The sequence below is a fragment of the Podarcis liolepis genome (genome assembly GCF_965112155.1).
Source record: "Podarcis liolepis genome assembly, chromosome: 2".
In the NCBI taxonomy this organism is placed as follows: Eukaryota; Metazoa; Chordata; class Lepidosauria; order Squamata; family Lacertidae; genus Podarcis; species Podarcis liolepis.
Genome location: NC_139555.1, coordinates 114,850,607 through 114,869,012, shown reverse-complemented (window position 1 = coordinate 114,869,012; position 18,406 = coordinate 114,850,607). Strand labels below are relative to the sequence as shown.

Sequence of the window (18,406 nt, the reverse complement as noted above, 5' to 3'; positions counted from 1 at the left end):
CTACACTGCCTTCTTACCCCTAATAATATCTTTCTCATGTTGATTCCTCTCCAATGTAGGCTTCAGTGGGCCATTGTGTGAAGTGGGACAATGCTCCCGAGATAGCTGCTTCAACGGAGGAACCTGCCTGCAACAGAGCCATGGAGTTGTCTGCCAGTGTCCTCTTGGTAAGTGAGGAACGCAAAAGAGGAGTCAGAGATCTCAAGCCAGGAGGGGATTTCTGAAGTGGCTGCTTCCTCCTCCTTCCCATTCAACTGCTTGCTCCTAGTACAGTGGTACCTCGGGTTAAGTACTTAATTCGTTCCGGAGGTCCGTTCTTAACCTGAAACTGTTCTGAACCTGAAGCACCACTTTAGCTAATGTGGCCCTCCTGCTGCCGCTGTGCCGCCAGAGCATGACTTCCGTTCTCATCCTGAGGTAAAGTTCTTAACCCGAGGTACTATTTCTGGGTTAGCGGAGTATGTAACCTGAAACGTATGTAACCTGAAGCGTATGTAACCCGAGGTACCACTGTAATGTATTCATCCCCATCTAGGGTGAGTCAATCTTTCCATTTCTCTCCATTTCTTCTTTTTTCATTCTTCTGTTTCAGCCTCCATGTTTCTGCATTTGTCATATTTAGTTCAAAAATCTTTCACCTGCGCCTGAAAGGAGTTCCCACAATCGCTATGTGAACTTGACATCAATTAAATTAAATTGTGGGTAAAGGTTTGAACATCTTCTAGTTCATCTTCAAGATCATTCTCCTAAATGTGTGCGTGTGTTTAAACTCTTTAGACTCTTTGGATCTTTAAGCTTAAATATTGTCATTGGTGGAGGGAATGTATTTTAAAAATGCACATTCCCACATGTATGTGTTTTGATGCTCTCTCAGCATTCTTAAGTGTATTTTGTACATGGAACAGCATTTCCTAGTTATTGCTTTTCTGGTTGGTATGCACTGACCCTTGACCTTTTGCCCTGCTCTTATTAGGTTTTGAGGGACCCCGGTGTAAGATGGAGGTGGACAGCTGTGCCAGCTCCCCCTGCAAAAATGGGGGCCAGTGCCAGAACTCTGCGGGGATTTTCCATTGCTCCTGCCCTCAAGGTAACTGTCTCTGTGTGTGTGTGTGTGTGTGTGTGTGTGTGTGTGAGAGAGAGAGAGAGAGAGAGAGAGAGAGAGAGAGAGAGGGCTCATCCACACTTGTTCTGTGCCTAAAAAGCACAAGTGAGCTGTTTTCCGTTTGCCCCATGATCTAGATAACATGTCCAAGCGGTTTTACCCCACCGCTTTCCCCCAGAAAACCCACTCTTTAGTGATAGATCAGAGCAAACATCAATCTGTGGAAAATCTGACTGCTGTTTGCTCCAATCTAGGGGTAAACTGTGGGTTTTCCCAGGGGAGTCTGGTGTAGCGTACGGAAGTGTGATGAGCCCGGATTGAGAGAGAACGGTGGTGTTTAACTGGTAGAATATGAAATCAGGAAGAATAAGTCCTTAAGATGGAAAAAAAATGTAGAATATTTCATAGGATCATAGAATCACAGAATCGTACAGTTGGAAGAGACTCTGAGGGCCATCTAGGCCAACGCTCTGCAATGCAGGAATTCGAAAAATTATTGTAAGCAAATCAAAATGTTAGCAGGATTAGCAGTTTAAAATAAACTGGGGGGGATGGAAAAGAAATAATAAAGAACAATTAGAATATGCAGCAGCAAAGGAAAACTGAAACGAACCATGGAGTGGAAGGGGAGCAGTTGGTGTCTAATGGACAGTTTGTATTTTGATAAATAAATAATGTGTGAATTTTGTAAAATTAGAAAATGATAAATCTTATTGAAAGAGAATAGAGAGAGAAAGAGAGCGAAGGGTGGTGGGGAGGAAACAAGACCCCAAAGAAAGCGCTTTCTTCGAGGGGAAATCACGCCAAAATGGCCGCCGTTCTCTCACAATAAAAAAATGGGATGTCCCAGTTTGGCCAGGACACTTGCGGGGTATGCCAGTTGCCTACTGCAGCTCCAAGTGTTGGACCTGGTTTTTGTGTTGTCGTTTTTTAATTGAGGTCTCAAGCCAGAAATTAGCACTGACTGCCGCTGAGACCGTTGGGGCCTGGCAGCTGACCCAATTTGCCCGACGATGAAGTCACATGACCTGTAGCAAGCACACTATAAGCTTCTGTTTGTTCGGGGGGGGGGGCGTTGTACCTCAGAGCCCTCTGACTTGCATGACATCACATGAGGGCAGAGTGGAATTGTGGGTAAGAGAGAGAGAGCAGGGAACGTGTGGCTCGAGGCCAATGACGGTGTTGAGGCTCCCCTTTCTTGCAGGTTTCGAGGGACACCAGTGCGAGAGAGATGCAGACCTCTGCCGCGCTGCCCACTGCGGTCATGGAACCTGCTTGAACACACCGGGCTCCTTTACCTGCGTTTGCTCTTTGGGCTTCACGGGACCCCACTGCACAGAGCTCAGCGACCCCTGCCAGAACTGGCAGTGCCTCAATGGGGGCAGCTGCCAAGGGGCAGAATTTGGGTATGGACGGGGAAGCAGGGGGAAGGGTGCATGTCAGCCATGATTCCCAGATGTTGTATACGCTAACTCAGCACTGGTTTTAAGCCCTGTTCCCAAGGATTTGTTTTGAAACAGGGCTACTCAGGAGAATGAATTTCAGATTTCTACACACATGCACACACCCAAAAACATGCAAGCCTTCTCTCTTTTAGGGATCTTCTCTCTTAGATTTGAAATTGATTACACTTGAGATATGGGTCACTCAATTTCACGACTCTGTATTGCCCTATAGCATCCTCCCCTAACTTGGTGCCCTCCCAGTGTTTTGGACTGGAACTCTTTATTACCCCCAGGAGAGGATTTTGTCTTAGGAATGGAATTGACTGGACCAGAAAGTGCTTGGGATCTGGCCTAATCAATTTCAGTGCTCTATTAACCTGTCGTGGGCTAGGGTATCCTTCTCCCGACCTTCTCTCCCAGTTATTTCGGCCTGTGGTTCTCGCCCCATTCTCCAGCCAGCGTGGGCTGCGCTGTCTGGACCTGATGGGAACGGCACAAGACAAAACCTCTGACAGGCACCAGATTAGGGAAGGCCAGACCAGGGGAAGCTCTCGTTTTCTTCTTCCTCCCGCCCCACCCATTTATTATTATCATTTATTAAATAAGTATCCCGCCCTTCATCTCAGGGCAGTTCTCAAGATAAATTGACAGTATAGAAAACACAAAGCACAGAATAAAAATAAGAACAAAAGCAAACCAATACCCCCCTCCCACAACACATTTAAAAGGGCATAGAATGTCAATCAGCCCACGGCCTGGTTGAAGAGGAATGTTTTCACCTGGCACCTAAAGCTGTATAATGAAGACACCGGGAGAAGCTCCCTGGGGGGGGGGGGAGAGAGCATTCCATGGGCATGGAGCCACCGCAGAAAAGGCCCTGTTCTCATGTTGCCACCCTCCAGACCTCTCATGGAGGAGGCACACAAAGAAGGGACTCTGAGGATGGTCGCAGGGTTCAAGTCAGTCCGTATGGAGAGAGGCAGTCCTTGAGGTATTGTGGTCCTGAGCCGTTTCAGTTCCCGCTGCTCCTCCATGAGCCCTAGCAGCATGCGGCTCTTCCCAACCGTTGCTATTTTCTTCAAATTCTGATTGCACAGATGAAGTTCAGTTGGAGCTCTTGTGCGACAAACCCATTACCTCACAACCACCACTACTGGACTTTTTTGTGATAAGGAAAGTGATTTTTTATTATTATTATTATTATTATTATTATTATTATTATTATTATTATTTACACCCCACCCATCTGGCTGGGTTTCCCCAGCCACTCTGGGCGGCTTCCAACAAAATATTAAAAATACATTGAAACATCAGTCATTAAAAATTTCCCTAAACAGGGCTGCCTTCAGATGTCTTCTAAAAGTCAGATAGTTGTTTATTTCCTTCACATCTGAAGGGAGGGCGTTCCACAGGGCGGGCGCCACTACCGAGAAGGCCCTCTGCCTGGTTCCCTGTAACCTCACTTCTGGCAGTGAGGGAACCGCCAGAAGGCACTGGACCTCAGTGTCCTGGCTGAACAATGGGGGTGGAGACGCTCCTTCAGGTATACTGAGCCGAGGCCGTTTTGATGGAGAAGATGTGCCAGAAAGCCCTATATAAAGTTGAAAAGTTTAACAACACATCTCTCTGTCTCCTGGCAGGCCACGCTGTCTCTGCCTCCCAGGCTGGACAGGACGGGATTGTGGCATGGAGGTAGACGCCTGTGCTTCCAGCCCCTGCCACCAGGGGGCCACGTGTCTGAGTCACCAAGGGGTCTTCAGCTGCATCTGCCCCACCGGTTACGTAGGTAACATGTCCCTCAACCCTAAATCCCAGCCGGGATGATTACAGATGATTCCCCATAACCCTGGCCCATCCTCTCGCCTCGTCCCAGCCCTCCACGACTCCCGCCATCTCTCTGCTCCCTTCCCAACCCCTCCCAGGTTCGACGTGCGAAATAGATGTGGATGAATGCACCTCCAGCCCCTGCCTCAACTCTGGATCCTGCCTTAACAGCCCTGGGACTTTCCGCTGCCTTTGCCCTGAAGGTTACACAGGACTTAAGTGCCAGGAGGCTTTGGACTTCTGCTCCCCCAGTGAGTATGTAGAGGTTCATCAGCAGTACGGTGGTACCTCGAGTTAAGTACTTAATTCATTCTGGAGGTCCGTTCTTAACCTGAAACTGTTCTTAACCTGAGGTACCACTTTAGCTAATGGGGCCTCCCGCTGCCGCCGCACGATTTCTGTTCTCATCCTGAGGTAAAGTTCTTAACCCGAGGTACTAGTTCTGGGTTAGCGGAGTCTGTAACCTGAAGTGTCTGTAACCTGAAGCGTCTGAAACCACACCTGCAAATCATAGAATCATAGAGTTGGAAGAGACCACAAGGGCCATCGAGTCCAACCCCCTGCCAAGCAGGAAACACCATCAGAGCACTCCTGACATATGGTTGTCAAGCCTCTGCTTAAAGACCTCCAAAGAAGGAGACTCCACCACACTCCTTGGCAGCAAATTCCACTGTCAAACAGCGGACAAAGCGAGACGCACTGTCTGCACTACTCAGCTGATTGGCACTGATACTGAGTGCCTTTGAGGGTATCAGCTGGGGTCATAGTGATTCAGAGGTGGGCAGCCCCAGCCATCTGTCAAAGTGGCCTACAGCAGAAATCAGCAGAAATTACTGCATTGCGTGGCCAGAGAAGTTGAAATTCATCAAAGCGCTTGGCAACAGTGCCTGCTATCAAGTGGAAAATCCATCTACTTTGTCCTCCCTCTCTATTTCTCTTCACCCACCGCAACAGATCCCTGCAGAAACGGAGGCCGGTGTGTAACAAAGGAATCTGCCCCCTATTGCATCTGTCCCCCAGGCTGGGGTGGCTCGCAGTGCCAGCAGAGGGCAAGCCGGAATGGCGACAATTGTACTGATCAAGCTGGAGATCACGGTTGTCAGGTGAGCAACTGCCTCCTGGGTTTGAAGAACTCCCCAACAGTAGTGCTAGCAAAGGTCGCTTCCAGACAAGCTGCTTATTCAGCATCCATCCCAATCTGCCTCCACAAAGTTTGTAGGGAGGCTCAGTGATGTCAGCTGCTTATTGAGCGTTTGTTCTGATTTGTTTGTGGGGAGGTTAGACGAGCTTGCTTGCTTCCATCCAGTGTTTTCCCATCTTCTGCCATGCATTTGCCCATCACTTCTGTTGAGGACATAAGATGATGCCCGTCACAGTCTAGCCTCCTGTTCTTGCAGGAACTATAGCTTGCAACTCTGTGAGGGGTAAACTACAGTTTCCAATGTTCTTCAGTTGGTGGGGATGGGGAAGTGCTTTCAAACTAAGCTGTGTAAACAGCCCAAATGCAGGAAACCTGCTTCCCCACCCAAACCCTGAAATCAGACTGTTTGCAGTAAGTGATGGGAAGATGCACTGGGAAATGCTCGATAACATTTGCTTGACATGACGCCATCTAACTTCCCTTCAAACCAATCAGAACGAATGCTCCAAAACCAACTGAGATAGTCTAACTTCCCTGTGAAGTTTGTTTCAACAAATCGGGGTGAGCACTCAATAAGCAGTGGTGTGGAAATGGAGGTAGAAGAAGAGTTTGGATTTGATATCCCGCTTTATCACTACCCGAAGGAGTTTCAAAGCGGCTAACATTCTCCTTTCCCTTCCTCTCCCAAAACAAACACTCTGTGAGGTGAGTGGGGCTGAGAAACTCCAGAGAAGTGTGACTAGCCCAAGGTCACCCAGCAGCTGCATGTGGAGGAGCGGGGAAGCGAACCCAGTTCACCAGATTACGAGTCTACCTCTCTTAACCACTACACCACACTGGAGGGGAGGAAATGTTCTTTGCGACTTTTCCTGCTTCAAATATAGTTGTCATGAATTGCCTCGGGATCTTTCCAATTGCAGTGCCTACCGAAGAAGTGTCTGAATGGGGGAACCTGTACCAGGACACAAGATGGGTTCCGCTGCTTGTGCCCTCCGGGGACCAAAGGTAAGTGGGAGCAGAGTTTAACCTTGGGCAGAAAAAGTACACAAGACCAGTGGAAGCTGGTGCCCATTGGGACTTAGAGAATCATAGATCTGTAAAGTTGGACCCCAAAGGTCGTCTAGTCCAACTGCCTGCAATGCAGGAATCTTAGCTAAAGCACCCATAACAGGGCCATCCAGCCTCTGCTTAAAAGCCTCCAAGGAAAGAGAGTCCACCACCTCCCAAGGGAGAATGTCCCACTGTTGAACAACTCTTACTGCCAGAAAGCTCTTCCTGATGTCTAGTCAGAATTTCCTTCCTTGTAAGTTCAGTCCATTGGTTCAGGTCTTCTCTTTTGGAGCAGGAGAAATCAAGCTTGCTCCATGTTGTTGTTGTTGTTGTTGTTGTTAATACCCCGTCCATCTGGCTGAGTTTCCCCAGCCACTCTGGGCGGCTTCATGTGACACCCCTTTAGGTTTTGCAAGGGTGCCTATCCTAGCTCCTCTCCGTCTCCTCTTTCCCAGGCTAAACATACCCAATTCCCTCAACCGTTCCTCATCAGGCTTGGTTTCCAGACTCTTGATCACCTTGGTTGCCCTCCTCTGCACACCTTCCAGCTTGACCAGGTCCTTCTTAAATTGTGGCACACAGAGCTGGACACAGTATTTGTTGATATTTTCATCCCCTCCCATTGCGCAAATCTCCTGATCTGATGTTTTGAGAAAGGAGGGGGCAGAAACTGCTCTTCTACTCTTCCGCTCCTGCCTGCCTGCCTGCCTGACTCTGTGTGTGGAGAGAGTCTTATCTACCATATTTTTTTCGCTCTATAGGACGCACCCGACCATAGGACGCACCTTGTTTTAGAGGGGGAGAACAAGAAAAAAAATTATCCTCCTTCCATTTCTCCTCCCGCTTGGCTGAAGGGACGCAGCGCAGCTCTCCCTCTCTGCTGAAGCCAGGAGAGTCTTGCTCTCCCGGCTTCAACAAAAGGAACCTGAAGCCTCCGGAGCGCAGAGGGAGCGCTCCCTCTGTGCTTCGGAGGCTTTGCTTTGCTATCACTGAAGCCAAGGATCCTGCATTCACTTGATAGGACGCACACACATTTCCCCTTAATTTTTGGAGGGGGAAAAGTGCATCCTATAGAGCGAAAAATACGGTATGTAGTGACTAGATGGCTGAGTGGGAGATGTAATACTCATGCAAGCCAGTAGTTCGTTAGTTTGTAGTAGCTATTAGAAATAAAAGAAGTTATGCTTCACAGCTAGCTTCCATGTTATTTATACTCTGCTGAGTCTGGTGCTCACAATACACAGTTGTCGGTCCAGGGCACTGAGACCTGCTTTCCAGGATTGGAAGGTCTCTGAAAGTGCTCCCGTCGCCTAGCCCAGTCGGGGCAGGACCAGTTATTGAGCCCAGTCGCTGACAGTACTGGGTGTACTGACAGTATCCCAGGTGTGCATATGGTGGGGTGGAACGCAGGGAGCCAATGACAGACAGACAGAGCTACCTAATTTCTGTTCTGTCCCCATCCTCTCCTCTGCTGAGTCCTACAGGGACAACCTTGAGACTAAGCTGACATTCAGAACCACTCTCTAGCGCGGAAGTGAGATTGGTGGGGCAGTGCCCCCACCTGCCCCAACAGACCAGCCTCCACTGCCCATCGCAAGGAACCCATTAGATGCAGATGTTACAGTGACTGACAAAACAGAAACCTTGCATTCTGACAGGAAAACAGTGAGGCTTCCTCATTCATCAGTTGCTCTGATAAAAACTGGTGCTGTTTCCGATGAGCTCTGAGGAAAGGAGGCTCAGAGAGGCTTCGTTCTCTGAAGCCCTTGCGATGTCCGTGTGTTCAGTGCGTACAACCAGAATTTCTCCATCTCTGCTAAATCTGACAGGCTGTGGTTCTCAGAATTAAAGTGTTTGGCATCATGGCATCAGGCTGCTCCAATACTTATGTATGTATGTGCAATTGATAATAATAATAATTTTTATTATTTATACCCCACCCATCTGGCTGGGTTTCCCCAGTCACTCTGGGAGGCTTTCAACAAAATACAGTGGTGCCTCGGAAGACGAAAAGAATCCGTTCTGTGATTCTCTTCGTCTAGCGGATTTTTTGTCTTGCGAAGCAAGCCCATTGACGGATTAGCGGATTAGCGCTATTAGCGGCTTTTAGCGTCTTATCAGCTTATCGGATCAACTGATAAGCGGCTTAGCGGCTTAGAAAAAGAGGGGGGAAGGGGAAAAAACCCGCAGGAACTCACAAGACATTGTCGTCTTGCGAAGCAAGCCCATAGGAGATTCGTTTTGCGAAGCACCTCCAAAACGGAAAACCCTTTCGTCTAGCGGGTTTTCCGTCTTGTGGGGCACCACTGTATTAAAATTTCAATAAAACATCAGACATTAAAAAATTTCCTAAAGTCTTCAGATGTATTCTAAGTCAGATAGTTGTTTATTTCCTTGACATCTGATGGGAGGGCGTTCCACAGGGCGGGCGCCACTGCTGAGAAGGCCCTCTGCCTCGTTCCCTGTAAGCTTGCTTCTTGCAGTGAGGGAACTGGCAGAAGGCCCTCGGAGGAGGACCTCGGTGTCCGGGCTGCATTTATTTATTAAATTTATATACCGCCCTTCATTCAAATATCAGAGGGCGGTTTCCATCTGCCGCCCTCCAACCTGAAATGTTGTCTTTTCTATCTCCCACAGGCCCCAAATGTGATTTGGACCCCTGTTCCCTTCCTGGCCCCCGTTGCTACCACGGGGGGACCTGCCAGGCTCAAGCCGAAGGATTTTCTTGCATCTGCCCAGCCGGGTACGTTGGCGAGAGGTGCCAGGGGGTGGTGGACGCCTGCTTCTCTCAGCCATGCCACCGGCCTGGTGCCCATCGCTGCCACTCCAATGAAGATGGCTTCCGATGTTTGTGCCTATCAGGATATACAGGTAAGCGTTTGCTGTTATGAACGCAGCTTAACCAGTTCATTTTTTCTTTTGTCTGTTTAATGTGTGTATGTGAGGAACTTTTTTAAACAATAATTTTTATTTGATTTTACAAGTAGAGTTATAACAATACAAAATACATATCCATATTTAGAGATTTCTCTGAATCTCTAGAGTTCCCACCTTCCTATCCACGGGTCCTATTATAAATCTTTTCAACTGCATATTATTTCCTCATCCAAATTTTATGTCTCTCCATTTTGTCCATAATATTTTCTACATTACAAGTGTTATTGCAATCCTGCTATTGTTTTCATCCGCTTACAGAGGTATCTCAAGTAAATTATAAATGTTTCCCATTATTTATTGAAGTTTTGGTCTTCCTGAGCTTTCTGGTCAGTTTTGCCATTTCAGCATAATCCAACAGCTTAGTTTGCCATTCCTCTCTGGTAGGGACTTTGTCTTCTTTCTATCTCTGGGCTAGGAACATCTGTGCGGCTGTCATTCCATACATGAAAAGTCTTTCTGCTCTTTTGGGATCCCGGTACCTACAATTCCAAATAAAAAAAGCTTCTGGTTTTTTTAAATAAAAGTTATTTTAACCTTTTTTTTCCAATTCATTACATATCATTTCCCAGAATGCTTTTATTATCTTACACATCCCCCACATATGGTAAAATGTGCCTTCTTTTCCGTTACATTTCCAACAGATATTTGCACTTGTCTTATACATTTTTGCTAACTTAAACTAAAGGTAAAGGTACTCCTATCCATTAGGTCCAGTCGCTGGCAACTCATTATATTAAGTTCCACAATGGGGGAGGGAAGTCAAAGGGGGTTATATGTTTATGTTTTTAATTCATTTGTTTATGTAAAATAAACATACAAGGACAAGACATTTATAACCCACCCCTCTAAAAACATCAGCTAAATCAAAAATGCAATTTAAAAAAAAAATGTTTTCAGTTTTTTCCATGAAGAGTAAGGATCTGAGGTGGATTACATACGGAAGGAAAATTTCAGTAATAACAAAATAAAACACCCATATATATATTCTTTTTCCCCTCCACCCCCGTCCACAGGTATTCTTTGTGAATCTTTGATTGATAGTTGTCAGTCAAATCCCTGCCTCAATGGGGGAAGCTGCAGCGTGGTGCCGGGTAACCCTCTTGAATTCACCTGCCACTGTCCACAGGTATGAATGGGGCTGATGATTCGCAGCCAGTCTGTGGGGGGAGGAGAGTTGTTCAAATTCTAAAGTGGGTGTGCTCAATGTAGGGATGGAGGCAGGGATACAATTCTGTTTACGCCTATAAAGTGATCGTTAGTCAAAACTGCATACAAAATAATAATAATAATTAGGAAAAAATCAGGTCCAAATGCAGATGAATTTTCAGGAGAATTTAAAAAAAATGTGGAGGACAGGCTTTCAGATTTGGAAAAATGAGAATCTTGGAAAAGCAGAATGGACAGATTTTTGACATCTCCAATACCAGGTCTTAAGCATGCACATAAATCATAGCCTCTAACCTAAAAACAATTTCAAGTTATCGCAGCTGATAACTGTTGCTGGACCCTGCAGCCACAGCACCCTGCCTTATGGCCGATCAGGCAATCTGTTCAGTGCAAGAACACTTCCCAAAGAGGGCATGTTGTTGTTGTGTGACTGGCACCCGTCATGTATGCCTAGTCTCCATTATGTCACTGCTATCAAAATGCAGGCTGCATTCCTTCCCCACCCACTCCGTCAAAAAAAGAAAATGTAAAAAATCTAGACTTACCCTTTTCCGATGCGCAACACGCCTATTGACCAGGGGTCAGCATCCTTTTTCAGCTGTGGGTCGGTCCACTGTCTCTCAGACCATGTGGTGGGCTGGACAATTTGGGGGGGGGGGGAATGAACGAATTCCCGTGCCCCACAAATAACCCAGAGATGCATTTTAAATAAACGGACACATTCTACTCATGTAAAAACACACTGATTCCCGAACCGTCCACGGGCCAGAATGAGAAGGCAATTGGGTTTCCCCCAGCCACCCTGGGCGGCTTCCAACAAAATATTAAAAATACATTGAAACATCAGTCATTAGAAACTTTCCTAAACAGGGTTGCCTTCAGATGTCTTCTAAAAGTCAGATAGTTGTTTATTTCCTTGACATCTGATGGGAGGGCGTTCCACAGGGCGGGCGCCACTACCGAGAAGGCCCTCTGCTCTGAGAGGTGCCGGAACTGAGTTCTAGCTGGAAAAAAAGCCTTGGCAGTGCTAATTAATTCTAAATGTCCCATCTTGTTTCCAGGCTCAAATAAAAGTAGACTGTGGAAGTTTTTTTTAATGACCTTTACTTCCCCACTCATCACTATCTAGGGTTATGATGGAACCACCTGTGAGCTGCGAGCCCCTCCTTGTGGATCGCTCCACTGCCACAACGGGGGAGTTTGCATCGCCCACCCGTCCGGACTTTGGTGCCTGTGTGTGGAAGGGTTCTCTGGACATGACTGCCACCTCCCCCCCTGCTCCTCGGGTTCCTGTCCCACCACCAAGGCCACCATGAGCTCCGAGTGCCGGCTGGTGGCAGGAGACCAGCGCTGTGACCGGGCCTGCAGCTCCCCCGAGACCAACTGGGATGGCGGTGACTGTTCCCTGGGGGTGCTTGATCCTTGGAGGTCCTGCCCAAAGCAGGAGTTGTGCCAGTCGGCTTTCCGGGACGGGGTTTGTGAGCGCCGCTGCCATAGCGAGGAATGCCTGTATGACGGATTCGACTGTGCCCCATGGAAGCCTTGCAAGTGGGTCACTGCCAAGGGGTGTGGCAAATGGGGGGGAGTCTGTGGGGTGGGAAGCAGGGTCTAGCATTGGCCGAGTAGGACAGAGGCGGCCAGCCTCTTAGGGCTGATGGACTTGTTTGCAGGCTGGAGAAACTGCTGTGGGCACCAGTGGAGGCTGGTATCTTACTTAGTAGTGGTTCCATGGGGTGGCCCTGGCTGGCAGATTTGCCTTCCACCTGAGTCTCAGCTGGGATGAGGGTGGGGGCTGATGACAGGAGCGAGCCAGCAGTAAATCACACTGTGCAAGTTGAAGTTAACCCTCTATTAGCAAAAATGGGGTCTCCACAGGAGTATCAGGCCTAATGAGCACAGCAACCCATCTCCAGCAGGTGTGAGGCACTGTGGTGTAGTGGTTAAGAGCGGTAGTCTCGTAATCTGGTGAACCGGGTTCCCTTCCCTGCTCCTCCACATGCAGCTACTAGGTACCCTTGGGCTAGTCACACTTCTCTGAAGTCTCTCAGCCCCACTCACCTCACAGAGTGTTTGTTGTGGGGAGGAAGGGAAAGGAGAATGTTAGCCGCTTTGAGACTCCTTCGGGTAGTGATAAAGTGGGATATCAAATCCAAACTCCTCCTCCTCCTCCTCCTCTTCTTCTTCTTCTTCTTCTTCTTCTTCTTCTTCTTCTTCTTCTTCTTCTTGCCCCCATGAAGCAATTGCTGAGACTGAAGGTCCCCCGCTCCCTCACCACAGCTGCCCTCCTCTCCAGGGTTTCCCCCAAGCAATCGGAGACTGACCCTGCACGAAGCTTAACTTCTCCTCTGCCCCTTTCATACCTCTCCGGGTTCTGTGGTTTCCAGCAACTTGGCTTTCAGAAGCATTGCTGCTTCTGTCAGTGGAAGGGAGAGCATCTCCAGCTGCTGTGGACACCGTAGAGAGCCACTCCCTGACAGTGTAGACAGTACTGTGCTAGATGTAGCCATGGCTTGACTTGGTTTAAGGCAGCTTCCTGTGTCCCTGTGCACTTAGCATGTGGCGTGTGTGCCTCAAGGCACACATAGAAATGGATCTGAGGGTGGCAGGGTGCCAATTTCTCTCTCCTGGCAAAACAGAGCCAGGCACTTTCTTGCCTGTTCTTAAAAATCTAAGAAGGACCCGGCTGAACGAAACCAAAGGCCCATCTGGTCCAGCGTCCTGTTTATCACAGTGGCGACCCAGGTGCCTCTTGGGAAGCCCACGAGCCGGACGTAGGGACAATATGGAGCTGGTTTCCCTACTGTTTGTTTACAAAAGTGCCCACCAAGATGGTTCCTTCATGAGAAGCTTACAAGCCAAAAACTGAAACAGACAAGTGTTCTTCTCTTGCTTGTCCCCATCAGTTGATATTCAGAGGTAGACTTCCCTTGAACCTGGGGGTTCTATTTTGAACGTTCACGAGGTTCTGTTTTTTAAAAAATTCCACAAATGGCTACAAAATGTAGAAAAGTGAGGGACTAGCAGATCTTCCCATCCCAATCAAGGTTTAGTGGTATAGGTGAGAAAATGTTTTATGCACCCACTTTCCCCATGATATTCCTCACACGACGAACTTTTCCTCCTCAGTCCTTTCTATGAGCAATATTGTCAGGACCACGCTTCAGACGGGCACTGCGACAGAGGATGCAATGAGGCCTCATGTGGCTGGGATGGGGGAGATTGTCGGTCTCATCCTGACTCACTCGGGAACTCCGCCTTGGGCCTGGCTGTCCTGCTTCCCCGCAAGGACCTTCCCCATTTCCTGTATTCTCTGGCGGTCACTGTGAGGACGGCGCTGCAAGTTCAGCAAGATTCCCAGGGCAGGGAGAGGATTTACCCCTACACGGGAAAGGAGCTACTTGGGAGCAGGAGCAACTGGACGGAGGTTCAACCTGAGACTTTGGAGGAGACTGTTGGGTAAGAGAGAGCCTCCCTTTCTCTCTGTCTGCACCAATCATTCCACACCATGCCAGACCTCTTCTTCCTGATTTCTAATTACAGTGGTACCTCAGGTTACAGACGCTTCAGGTTACAGACGCTTTAGGTTACAGACTCCGCTAACCCAGAAATAGTACCGCGGGTTAAGAACAGTTTCAGGTTAAGAACAGACCTCCAGAATGAAGAAGATTGAGAAAGTTTTTGCCATCTCAGCATAGTTCATCAATTTTGTCTGCCACTCTTCTTTGGTCGGAGTTCTACCATCTTTCTATTTCTGGGCTAACAGAATCTGCACAGCTGTGGTTGCGTACATAAATAGTTTCGGGATCTCTGGTCCTATGATACCTAAAAGAAAAGCTTCTGGTTTCTTAGGGAAAGTTTTCAATATTTTTTTTTCAGTTCATTATCTATCATTTTCCCTGTCTTTCAAGGCACAGGTCTGCCTTTTAATGCTTTGTGTTTCTAAGCATGTTTTTTCCTCCTTGAGCTTTCCCTACAAAAACCCACTCTTTGAAGTTGAATCGGAGCAATCATCAATTAGAGTTTTCTATGGATGGATGTTTGTTCTGATTCAGCTCCAAAGCACAACTTTTTGTGGGGGAAACCCCAGGGCAAAAAACAGGACGCAGAGCTTTAAATCGCGGGCCATGCCTGGAAAGAGCAGAGGAAAGGCAAGTGTGTACCTCACAGACCTGCAGTTTCGAGGTCCCTGGGAAGAAGGGTTGCTCAACTATTTCGTATTTATTTTACTTTGCATTTATTTATTTTTGGCTTTCTTGTCATTTGTTGCAGATTTACCATCTTCTTGGCCGTGGATGGGAGCCAGTGCTCAGGGCAGTGCTTCACATCCCCCCAAAGTGTCCTGAATTTCTTGGCGGCCTTATCAGCCAAAGGAAGCCTCGAGTCCCTGGTGCCATACCCAGTGGTAGCTGCCTGGGTCGAGTCTGCGGGAAATGGTAGGTAGCAGACACGCTAGGCCCGAATTCCTTAGAGTTTCAAGCAGCGGTTCTCAACCTGTGGGTCCCCAGATGTTGTTGGACTACAACTCCCATCATCCCTTAGCTCTGGCCTTGCTAGCTAGGGGTGATGGGAGTTGCAGTTCAGCAGCATCTGGGGACCCACAGGTTGAGAAAGGCTGGAAGGGAAAAGAGAGCCTTCCTGTCTGATCAGAACAGAGTGGAGTTTCACTTCATACTTTTCCTTGATGGAGATCAATATGGGATACACGGTTCTCCTCCTGCCTGTTTTCATCCTCACACGAACCCTGTGTGGTAGGCCAGGCCGAGGGACAACGCCTGACCCCAGGTCGCCCATTGAGTTTCTCTTTTTATTTTTCTCTTTTTGTTTGCATCTCACATAGTTATGCATTTTTGAACTTTCAATAAAGATATCACCAAAAGGAAACAAGTTCTTCCTAACGTTTAGAGTGTGTGATAATGTTTTAAGTCTGTTTTGTGGATGCGACTTTACTCTTTTTTCTTTTTAGAGGCAAAGCAAGCAGGGAATCTGGAAATTATGGCATATCAGGGGGGAGGGAAGAGGCCCCCTTGCCCCTTACCCAAAGGATAGCCACAAAAACTCCAGTTCTATTTTGCAGAAAAAGTTAGCTAAGGGGGTAGTTTGATTCAGAATGTGCTCCCACTCCAGATCAGGGCCCTCCCGCCATTTTCTGCTGGAAACCCCACCTCTGGCCTGCTATTTCTCTCCCCACCCCACCCCAGTTGCTCTTTACAGGTCAAATACCAATGGATCTTTACCAGATAATTCTTGCCAAACCACAATTCCCATAATTATTTAGAAGGAAGCCGTGCTTAGGAAACTGGTATGGAACTGATATAAATCGGTAGCGCAGGTGGGATTTGGTGAGGGGGGCTCCTGTTTCACATTCTCTCTCCTCCCCACCACCAGATCCCCAGGCCTCCGTTTCCCATTTCTCGGGGCCTCTCATATACGGCGTTGGTGCTGCCGTTGTGGTCATAGCGTTGGCTGTCTTCCTCGGAGTCTGGAGGATCCGCCGGCCCCAGAGGCGCGAACATGGCTCTCTCTGGTTCCCCCCTGGATTTGCTCCACACCAGGCCAAGAAGCGACGGTGCCGCCGGGACCCGGTGGGAGAGGACGCCATTGGGCTCAAGTAAGTATGAAAGGCTTGGCACCAAACAATGAGGATGATTTGGGTACTTATTTGCTTCAGTGGCGGCTGGTTGCCATTGGGCGGAAAGCAGGGAGGCTGAGAGGTAGTTGAGCCAAAGGCAAAGATAAACAGAGCATCCTGATTTGCTTAAGGATTATATTTGCTCAAGGGGCGATTAGACGACGCTGCAACAAGCCATTCCGCCCCCCAAACCTCATTTTCCAGTGCATTATCCTTTTCGGGCAGAGGCAAATTTAGGAAGCACAACTGCTTCTGTCACACTGGGCGCAGAGTCTCGAGGCATCATAACCTTGATGTAGAATGAAAGGTGAGAGGCTGTGGGGAGGCCACTGCTGATATTTGAGACCCCCAAAGTCTGCCAATGTTTTGGGGAAAGAGGGCTTGTTGCATAAGACCTCTCAATCGATTCTCATTACGCCGCCTGAATTTGCCAGTATGTGACATTGAATGCTGCCTGCAAAATAGTGTTACACGTCCGCATGCCCCCCGATCTGTGAGCGGCGCACAATTCCAGGGGTTCCAGGTGCTTCCTCAGGGTATGTGTTTCCTTTTGGAAAATGAGGCACAGCAGAGACTGTGATGTCTTTATGATAGATGGTTTGTTTCCAGAGGCAGTCGAACGTTTTGGCTCCCGAACGCCGCAAACCCGGAAGTGAGTGTTCCAGTTTGTGAACGTTCTTTGGAACCCAAATGTCCTCCACAGCTTCTGATTGGCTGCAGGAGCTTCCTGCAGCCAATCGGAAGCTGCGCTTTGGTTTCCGAACATTTTGGAAGTCGAACAGACTTCCGGAACGGATTCCGTTCGACTTTCGAGGTACCATTGAATATGAAACCTGAGCTTGCAATGGAGGGGTTCACTGCATTGACATCCCAAAAGGGTCTTGCTCTTCCCATTGCCGCAGCTGTGGAGTCAAACAGAAATCAAATATTGTTCTCAAACATTGCTCTAACTCTCCAGTCTGCTGCTTTACCTCTAGGTCACATCGCTGCTCTCCAATTCTTTTTTGCCTTTTTTCTCCTTCTCCCTTTCTGTGAGTTGAGGGAGGGCATTTGCTGTCTCTTACAGCCCCCTTTCCTTTGTCCTCTTTACACCTCACCAGGGAGCTAGACAGGCTATTTCAAATATTAGAAGCCTTCATTTGATTTTAGCACTTGCTGGAACCCGGGGATTAACACCGCAGACTCATAACAGCAGCCACAGCCTGGGATCTCTCCTTATTCCTCTCCATTTCTTTCCCCCTCTCCCCACGATGCAGACCAATGAAGCCGAGTGCTGAATTTGTAGATGACCCCGACATGTGCTCCAGCCCCCACTTCGATGGACCTCTGAACTATGCAGATATGGAGGTATTTGGTCCGGATGGGGAGGCAGTGCTGCTGCTAGGATTTGGATGGCAGAGTGTATGTCCAGAGCCCTACAGGCAAGGCCAGGGCCATCATAATAGCTTTAAAAAATAAATCAATATATTACAGAGAACCTCACAGAATGTTTGTTGTGGGGGAGGAAGGGAAAGGAGAATGTTAGCCGCTTTGAGACTCCTTAGGGTAGTGATAAAGCGGGATATCAGATCCAAACTCTTCTTCTTCAAGTGTGGCACCATAGTTGGGCCATAGAGAAAGTGGTGGGGATGAATATGTCCCCTTTTACTTTATTTCCCCCCACGAAGGGACAGAGAAGGGTCACATTTGTTCCCATCACACTGCCAGGTAAGCAGGGAGGATGGGTGACAGGCAGGGTGCAGAGGGTGGCAGAGGGGAGACATTCACAGTCGCAGCAGTGCCCATTGTTGTTGGTCCCGTTCCACCAGCAGGGACAGAGCAAACTTTTTATAGCCTCTTTGGTACAGGGTGATGCAGATGCCGTCTCGATCCCGGACCGAGGCCAGTCTAGGCCAAAGAAGCAGGTGCAGTGCAGCACACCGACCTCAGGCCAGGAGAAGGACCCCAAGCCGAAGGCCGTCAAGACTCAAAAGCCAGGTAGAGAGGGACGCAGGCCTTCAAGGGAAGCCGTCAACAAGGCAGAAAGTCCTGCCCCTGGACTGGATGGAATAAGGAGAGATACTGCCCATAGGGCTGGTCTGAACCAGGGAGGAGGGCAAGATAAATATAAT

At 48.3% G+C, this 18,406-nt stretch overlaps 1 protein-coding gene across 5 annotated transcripts in view; it reads left to right on the top strand.

Annotated features, from left to right (window-relative positions):
• Positions 1-18,406, top strand: part of NOTCH4 (notch receptor 4) — a 100,742-nt gene that overhangs the window by 76,805 nt on the left and 5,531 nt on the right. For all 5 annotated transcript variants that reach the window (XM_083491053.1, XM_083491054.1, XM_083491052.1 and 2 more), the window contains 15 exons: positions 60-167; positions 974-1,087; positions 2,307-2,508; positions 4,188-4,333; positions 4,470-4,622; positions 5,326-5,474; positions 6,433-6,517; positions 9,200-9,433; positions 10,513-10,625; positions 11,796-12,214; positions 13,793-14,122; positions 14,936-15,099; positions 16,052-16,274; positions 17,552-17,642; positions 18,143-18,272. In XM_083491053.1, the coding sequence (XP_083347179.1) occupies positions 60-167; positions 974-1,087; positions 2,307-2,508; positions 4,188-4,333; positions 4,470-4,622; positions 5,326-5,474; positions 6,433-6,517; positions 9,200-9,433; positions 10,513-10,625; positions 11,796-12,214; positions 13,793-14,122; positions 14,936-15,099; positions 16,052-16,274; positions 17,552-17,642; positions 18,143-18,272 (2,661 nt within the window). The remainder of the gene's footprint in view (positions 1-59; positions 168-973; positions 1,088-2,306; positions 2,509-4,187; positions 4,334-4,469; positions 4,623-5,325; positions 5,475-6,432; positions 6,518-9,199; positions 9,434-10,512; positions 10,626-11,795; positions 12,215-13,792; positions 14,123-14,935; positions 15,100-16,051; positions 16,275-17,551; positions 17,643-18,142; positions 18,273-18,406) is intronic.